This window comes from Lagopus muta, chromosome 27 (assembly GCF_023343835.1).
Source record: "Lagopus muta isolate bLagMut1 chromosome 27, bLagMut1 primary, whole genome shotgun sequence".
Taxonomy (NCBI): Eukaryota; Metazoa; Chordata; class Aves; order Galliformes; family Phasianidae; genus Lagopus; species Lagopus muta.
The window spans coordinates 1,455,004-1,463,063 of record NC_064459.1 but is presented as its reverse complement, the minus strand read 5'-3'; the positions used below and the strand labels follow the sequence as shown (position 1 = coordinate 1,463,063).

General features: G+C 60.3%; 2 protein-coding genes across 4 annotated transcripts; one reads left to right on the top strand and one right to left on the bottom strand.

Moving 5' to 3' along the window:
• Positions 1-691: 691 nt before the first annotated feature.
• On the bottom strand, positions 692-2,658 carry LOC125685308 (cytochrome c oxidase subunit 5B, mitochondrial). 2 transcript variants are annotated; one of them, XM_048928268.1, is made up of 4 exons: positions 1,389-1,536; positions 1,225-1,298; positions 1,028-1,127; positions 692-948 (listed from the first exon to the last, which is right to left on the bottom strand). In XM_048928268.1, exons 1-4 carry the CDS (start codon positions 1,480-1,482, stop codon positions 836-838), a joined length of 381 nt encoding a protein of 126 aa, XP_048784225.1. In that variant the 5' UTR covers positions 1,483-1,536; the 3' UTR covers positions 692-835. The 2 variants fall into 2 exon arrangements, 1 of the variants encoding a protein (XP_048784225.1); XR_007373419.1 differs by lacking the exons at positions 692-948; positions 1,028-1,127 and having other exon boundaries at positions 1,389-2,658.
• Positions 2,659-2,734: 76 nt separating this feature from the next.
• On the top strand, positions 2,735-7,948 carry LOC125685307 (calsenilin-like). Of its 2 annotated transcripts, XM_048928267.1 has the most exons (8): positions 2,735-3,257; positions 5,275-5,399; positions 5,489-5,558; positions 5,673-5,743; positions 6,159-6,266; positions 6,364-6,468; positions 7,275-7,337; positions 7,489-7,948. In XM_048928267.1, exons 1-8 carry the CDS (start codon positions 2,735-2,737, stop codon positions 7,534-7,536), a joined length of 1,113 nt encoding a protein of 370 aa, XP_048784224.1. In that variant the 3' UTR covers positions 7,537-7,948. The 2 variants fall into 2 exon arrangements, with proteins under 2 accessions (XP_048784224.1, XP_048784223.1); XM_048928266.1 differs by having other exon boundaries at positions 5,489-5,743.
• The last annotated feature ends 112 nt before the right edge of the window (positions 7,949-8,060 follow it).

The following is an 8,060-nucleotide window of genomic DNA, read 5'->3' as shown; positions in this document are numbered from 1 at the left end:
AGAGCTGAGCACAGGGGACGATCGCTGCCCAGCTCCTGGTGCAGGCCAGGCTGCCACTGCCACCACCTCAGCCCCTCCTCCAGAGCCCTGGGATGCAGCCATCCGGCCCATAGACTCGTATTAATTCAGTCTCACGAGGACAAGGTGGCTGCGGTTGGCTGGGGCTCCTGATGTCACCCACCTGTGTGCCCACAGCACCCATCACAGCTGTGGGATGGAGGGCTGCACTGCGGGTGCAGCACTGAGCACACGTCCAGGGAAGGGCAGACAGACAGAAGGGGACAGATGGATCTCGGGCCGTGCTGGGATAGGAGGAGGGGAAAACGGCTCCAACTGAAAGGAGGCGGCGCTGGGATCAGGTGTGAGGATGAGGTGCTTTATAATGGGGACGGCCAAAACACAGCGCCCACTGCGGGAGGGGGACAGAGCAGCCCCAATCTGCTCTCAGCCCCCAGCTTTAAGGACAGGGACAAGGATAAAGGATAAGGGGCAGCTCACCCCAATGCGACCCCCCAGTGCGCCTTTCCATCCTGCCCCCCCCCCCCCCCCCATCAGCCCCAACCCAAAGGGAGCACCCATGGGTTGGGGATTCCTCCCCCCCTCTCAGCACCCCAAGGGGTCACCACAGCCTCCCCTGCTCCCCACCCAGCCCGCTCTCAGTCGCTGCCCCCCAGCACACACACACAGCAGGCAGGGTTTTCACACACAGTTCTTTTTCTATGTAAGATGGGGGGGACACAGCAGAATGAGCGCTGCGGTGGCTCAGCTTTTGAAGACCAGACGGTTGCCGGGGGGTTGGTCTCAACAGGACACCCCGGGGCTGTCAGGGGGGCTCTCAGTGGGGCAGCTCGTGTGGGATGAGTTTATAGTGAGCGCCACAGGAGGGGCAGCGCTGCGCCTCCCCTTTGTGCAGCCAGAACCAGATGACGCAGCTGTTGTCCTCTTCACCTGGGGAAAGAGCACAGAGGGTGGGGGGGGGAAGCGTGGGGAGAAGGGGGGGCGTGGGGAGGGAATGCGGGACACTCACAGACGCAGCCCACGATGCGTTTATCGGTGATGGAAGGCACGAGGTTGGGGTCCTCCTTGGTGCCCGCGTAGCGCTTCGGCCGGAACATGCTGTAGGGGTCCTGGGGGGGAGAGAAAAGGGGGTCTGGAGTCAGCGGGATCCCCATCCCCGGCAACGGCGTTGCCGTCCCGCCCCCACGCCCAGCACCTCGCACTCACCAGGCCTTTGTTCATGGCCTCCAGCACCTTCCGCTCCAGCCCCGTCGCCTGCTCCTCATCCGTGGCGAGGTCGCCTGAGGGACGAGCGGCGGTCAGAGCGGCGACCCAAACCCGGGCCTCGATTCAGACCCGGACCCGGATCCCGCCCCTCCTCCCGTCCTCACCAGGCGCGGCGAAGCTCCTCACGGGCGCAGCCCGGCCGGTGGCGGCGGGCAGAAGCCGCAGCGCCGCGCCCACCCGCAGTAACCTTGAGGCCATGGCTGCAGCGGCGGCACTCAGCGCTTCCGGCGGCGGCGACGGAAGTGGAAGTGGAGGAGCGGAAGGGCGGGGCGTCGAGGGGGGGGCGGGGTCACGCCCATAGCAACGGGGTGGCGCCACGCCCATAGCAACAGGGCGGAGCCACGCCCATAGCAACGGGGCGGAGCCACGCCCATAGCAACGGGCCCCCAGGGCGGCGGGCCGGGCTGCGTCCCCAGGCCGTAACGCGGGCCTCCCCTCCCCCCCCCGCTCCGAACGGCCTTAATGAGTCACCTTCGTTAATATTGCAGTGCAGATCGATGGATGCGGGGGGGGGGGGGCGTTAATTACCTGCAGGGGGGTAATTACCGCCTGGGGGTGGAATGGAGCTCGGTTTGGGGTGCGCCGAGGGGGGAATGGGGGAGATTGTGGGAAACGGCGCAAAAAACGTGGGGAAAATGGGGCAGGAAGGAGGGAATGGTTGGGAAGAAAAGGGTGGAGGGGAGGGGAAAGGGGGGAGAGGGATTGGGGAGAAAAGGAGGAGGAAGAAAGAGGAGAGATGGGGAAAATGAGGAGATGGTGGGGAGAAGGGCAGGAAATGGAGGAGAAGGGGAAAAAAGGGGGGGAAAAGGAGCAAAACCTGAGGAAAAGGAGAGAGAAAAAGGAGGAGAAAAAGAAAAGGTGACGGAAAAGGGGAAAAATGGAGAAAAGATGGGGAAAAAGTGGAGAAAAAAAAGGAAAATGAAAAAAGGTGGAGAAAAGGTGGAAAAAAGGTGAAGAGGGGAGAAAAAGGGGAAAATGTGGAATAGGAAAAGGGTGGGAGGGGGGAAAGCAGGAGAACGAATGGAGAAAGGGAGAAAAGATGGAAGAGGAGAGAAAATGGGGGGAAAAGGAGAAAAAATGGGAAAAATGAGGCAAAAAATGAGGAAATATTGGAGAACTGGAGAAAATATGGAGGAGATGAGAAAATAATGGGGATAAATGAGGAAATGTTGGGGGAAAGAGAAAATGCTGGAGGAGGAGAAGAAATGGTGGGGAAGAAGGGGAAATATTGGGGCAGAAATGAGAATAAAGAGGAAAAAGAGAAAAGATGGAGGAAACTGTTGGGAAAGAAGGGAAAATGGAGGAGGAGAAGAGAAAATGTTGGAGATGAAAAGGATTTGTAGGGGAAGAAGAGAAACTGTTGGGGAAAATCATAGGGGAAAAAGAGAAAATATGGGGGAGGAAGAGAAAATGTTGGGAAAGAGGAGAGAATATGGAGTGAAAAGAGAAAATGTTGGAGGAGAAAATGTTGGAGAAGGAAAGAATATGGAGTAAAAAGAGAAAATATTGGGGAAGAAGAGAGAATATAGGAGGAAGAGAGAAAATAATTGAAGGAGAAGAGAAAACGTTGTGGAAAAAGCCAAATTTTGGAGGAGGAATAATGGAGAAGAAGAGGAAACGTCGGGGAAGAGAAGAGAAGAGAAGAGAAGAGAAGAGAAGAGAAGAGAAGAGAAGAGAAGAGAAGAGAAGAGAAGAGAAGAGAAGAGAAGAGAAGAGAAGAGAAGAGAAGAGAAGAGGAACGGATGGAGGAGAAGAGAGGGAAGATGGAGGCAGCCGTGTGGGCGCGTGCCAAGGGAGGAGGGCAGGGGGGGGGCAGGGGGGCAGGGGCGGCCCCACAGCCCCAATCTGCCGCCGGTGCCCCCCGCCCGCCGCGGGCATGCAGGGCATGGAGCTGTGCGCCGTGGCCGTCGTCATCCTCCTCTTCATCGCCGTCCTGAAGCAGTTTGGCATCCTGGAGCCCATCTCTGTGGAAGGTAACCCCGGTCCCCCCCCTGCCCCCTTTCCTTCCCCCAGAGGTGGGTTTTGGGGCGCCGGCCCCACGCTGTGTGTTTGGGGGATGCTCTGTGCCTCGGATGCGTGGGGTTTTGGGGCGGTTCTTTGGGATCTCCGTGGTGGAAGGCGGAGGTTTTGGGGCGTCCCTTTGTGCCGTGTCACGGCCCTGCTCTCAGCCGTGGGCTGTTGGGGGGCTCTGAGCCCAGCTTCGCCCCTGAGACGCACGGAGCGGAGCCCCGAACCCACAGGGACCCCTGAGACCCCCATGATGGACCTCCGTACCCAAAAGCCGCACACGGGGGTCCACGGCATTTATCCCCCCTCCCCGTTTCCATCCCATCTTCCCCGTCCTGAAGTTCCTGCTCTTCCCTGCTCGACGCTGAGCTGCTCCGCAGGGGCTGAAAACATTAATGGGCCATCATTTATTAATTACCTTCCGGCAGCACGGATGGCCGGGGCGGGAGCGGCCGGAGGATGCGATGCGGGTGGGGACCTGGGCAGGGGCTGCTGGAGATGATCTGCAACGTTCCAGAATGCTTTGGGATGCGCTGGGATCTCGGGGATGACGGGAGATTCTTGGGGAAGCTTTGGGAAGCTTTGGGATGCTGAGATTCTCCAGGATCCTGCACGACGATCTGGGATTCGCCAGGATGCTCTGAGATGCTCCTGGGGATGCTCTGGGAAGCTGCAGGATGCTTGGGGTCAATCTGAGATCTGCCAGGATGCTCCGGGATGCTGCAGGACACTCGGGGATGCTCTAAGATGCTCCAGGATGCTCAGGGTTACGTAGGGAAGCACGGGGATGCTCCAGGATGCTCCAGGATACTTGGAGATGTTTGGAGATGCTCCAGGATGCTCAGGGATGCTTTGAGATGCTCAGGGATGCTTTGGGATGCTCCAGGATGCTCAGGGATGCTCAGGGATGCTTTGAAATGCTCCAGGATGCTTGGAGATGTTTGGAGATGCTCCAGGATGCTCAGGAATGCTTTGAGATGCTCAGGGATGCTCAGGGATGCTTTGGGATGCTCCAGGATGCTCAGGGATGCTTTGAAATGCTCCAGGATGCTTGGAGATGTTTGGAGATGCTCCAGGATGCTCGGGGAATGCTTTGGGATGCTCAGAGATGCCACAAGATGCTTTGGGACGCTCTGGGATGCTGCAGTATGGTTGGGGATGCTGTGGGATGCTTTGGAATGGTCAGGGATGCTTTGGGATGTTCTGGAATGCTGTGGGATGGTGCAGAATGCTCGGGGATGTTCAGGGATGCTCCAGAATGCTTTGAGATGCTCAGGGATGCTTTGAGATGCTCCAGGATGCTGCGTGGTGCTTTGGGATTGTTGCAGGGTGCTCCAGGATGCTGCAGTATGGTTGGAGATGGCTCTAAGATGCTCAGGGACGCTTTGGGACGCTCCGAGGTGCTCCAGAATGCTGCAGGATGCTCGAGGATGCTTTGGGATGCCAAGGGGAGCTCCGGAACGTTTCGGGGTGTCTGGGGATGCTCTGACATGATTGGGGGTGCTCCAGGATGCTGCAGGATGCTTGGGGATGCTCTGAGATGCTCAGGGATGCTCCAGGATGCTGCTCGGTTCTTTGGGATGCTCAGGATGCTGTGGGATGCCCAGGGGAGCTCCGGAATGTTTCAGGGCACCTGGGGATGCTCGGGGAGGTTCTGAGATGCTCGGGGACGCTTTGCTCCTATTGCTGGAGCAGGCACGGACCAGCAGCTCCCAGGAACCCCCCCAAGTGCAGACGGAGCCGTTTCCTCCCTCACTCGGGTCACGAAACCCGGAGTTTGCAAAGGGCTGCGGCCACCGGGGGAGCTCCGTATGGCGACAGGGAAAGCCGCCGGGTTCGGGGGATTCCCGTTGTGTTTCCGAGCACTGCCAGGTCCTGGCTGAGGCTCCCACGGCGCTCCTGGACGGACAGCCCCCATCCCGGAGGTCCCGGTGCCCCTCTGCCCCCCCCCCAAAAAAGGTGACACGCCGTCACCCCCCGCAGACACCAGTGACGGCGACGTGGAGCTCTCGGCCGCCCGGCACCAACCCGAGGGGCTGGAGGAGCTGCAGGCACACACCAAGTTCACCAAGAAGGAGCTGCAGTCCCTCTACCGTGGCTTCAAGAACGTGAGCACGGCGGGTTGGGGGCCTCCCCTCGCTTTTGGGGACACCCCCATTGCGGGGCTCCCCGTGGCCATCGCTCTGTCCTCCCCCAGGACTGTCCCAGCGGCCACGTGGACGAGGAGACCTTCACGCTCATCTACGCGCAGTTCTTCCCGCAGGGAGGTGAGCCGGGGGTGCATCACCCCCCCCCTTTAAAAAGCATCGCCCACCCCCCAAAAACAGCCCCCCAGAAATACCCCGACCCCACGGGATGCTCCCTAACTGCCCCCTCCCCAGATTCCAGCGCCTACGCTCACTTCTTGTTCAACGCCTTCGATGCGGACGGCAGCGGGGCGCTCTGCTTCGAGGTGAGCGCTGCTGGGGGGTGGCACCAAGGGGGGTTGGGGTGCTCGGCCCCATGCCAGCCATGTGAGTCATCAGATAGCGCTGCTGGCATGAGGGGGAGGCGCTCAGGAAGGGGCTGTGTGTGGATTTTGGTACAGCGCCCCCCCCCAAAAAAACCCAACCTGAATCTCCTGAATGCCCCCCAAGTGCTGCTGCAGGCTCAGGGCTGCGGGATGCTGCGGCACGGCCGGGCTGCGCCATTAAAAATAGCCATTAAAAATAGATGGGAGCCGGAATAGAAACGGGATCGATAGGAGAAGGGCCCGTGGTCAATAGCCACGCCGCAGTGCTCTGTGGGGTCCAGAGCGGGGTCACGGCAGCTCCGTATGAAACGGGGGCTGCTCACCATCACTGTCCTGCCCACCACCCCCCCGGCAGGACTTTGTCGTCGGGCTGTCCGTCCTGCTGCGGGGCACGGCGCAGGAGAAGCTGAACTGGGCTTTCAACCTCTACGACATCAATAAGGACGGCCGCATCACCAAGGAGGTGCCCTGGGGGACGTCTGGAAGGGGGCAGGGGGCGCCCTTGGGTCGGGGGGGGGGGGGGGGGTTCTCCTTGTCAGCCCAGTTCTGTCTGCTCCCAGGAGATGCTGGAGATCATGAAATCCATTTATGATATGATGGGCCGCTGCACCCTGCCTGCCCCGCGGGACAGCGCGCCTGCAGAGCACGTGGAGCAGTTCTTCCAGGTGAGACTCCAGCACGGCACGGGGACGGGGAGGGGATGGGGACAGGGATGGGATGGGGTTGGAGAGGGGGAAGGGGATGGGGATGGGAAAGGGGATAGGGGCAGGGATGGGGATGGAGAGGGGGAAGGGGATGGGGGCAGGGATGGGGATGGAGAGGGAGGTGGGGAAGGGGATGGAGAGGGGAATGGGGATGGAGAGAGGGATGGGGATGGAGATGGGGGCAGGGATGGAGGTGGAGAGGGAGGTAGGGATGGGGATGGGGACAGGAACAGGGATGGGGATGGAGGGGGAAGTGGGGATGGGGACAGGGATGGGGATGGAGAGGGAGAAGGGGATGGGGATGGGGGCAGGGATGGGGATGGAGAGGGAAGTGGGGATGGGAACAGGGATGGGGATGGAGAGGGGGAAGGGGATGGGGATGGGAAAGGCGATGGAGAGAGGGATGGGGATGGAGATGGGGGCAGGGATGGGGATGGAGAGGGAAGTGGGGATGGGAACAGGGATGGGGATGAAGAGGGGGATGAGGATGGAGATGGGAAAGGGGATGGGGGCAGGGATGGGGATGGAGAGGGAGGTAGGGTTGGGGATGGAGAGGGGAATGGGGATGAAGATGGGGGCAGGGATGGGGATGGAGATGGAGATGGAGATGGAGATGGGGATGGGGATGGGGATGGAAATAGGGGTGGGGATGGAGAGGGAGGTGGGGAAGGAGATGGGAAAGGGGATGCGGACAGGGATGGGGATGGAGAGGGAGGTGAGGATGGGAACAGGGATGGGGACATCCGTGCTGAGCTCTGCCCCTGCAGAAGATGGACAGGAATGGGGACGGCGTGGTGACCTACGAGGAGTTCCTGGAGACGTGCCAGCAGGTGACCCCGCCAGCACTGACTTTGGGCTCAACCCCCCTCCTCCCCCTTCCCATCCTGGTACCCAAAGCGATGTCAGGATGGGTTCGGGGACCCTTCCATGGGTGCCCCCTCCCCCTATGGGCACCTGTGACGCGTCCGTGTCCCCCGGCAGGATGCGGACATCATGAGCTCCATGCAGATCTTTGAGAACACCATTTAGAGCACAGGGATCCCAGGATGGCCGTGGTGGGACACGGCGTGAGAGATGTTGCAAATGAGGAGGAACCCTGAATAATGAGAAGAAAAACCTCAATAATGAGGAGAAGAACCTCAATAATGAGGAGAAACCCTTAAGAATAAGGATGACGTGGCCAGCTTGCACATTGGAACCCCCCCCCCCCCCCCGGCAGTTCATTTTGGGGCAGATCTCCCCAGAAATGGGTCACTCTGCCCCAGAGGTGACCCAGCACAAGGTGGACATTATGGGATGGATGCGACATGATGGATGGGGGCTGAGATTTGCTGTTCTGTTTTTTTTTTTTCCCCTCAATAAAGCACCCGGCCATGATGTGGGGATCCCACAGCGCTTCGGCCCTCCGCCACCTCGGCACCTGGGGCCGTATCTCCCCCGAAACGGGGCGGGCGAGGCGGCACCGGGGGTGGCGGTGAGGGAGGAGGAGCAGGAAGAGGCCCGGCCCTGCATGGCGGACGGCCGTTACCATGGCGACCAGGTTCCGCCACGCA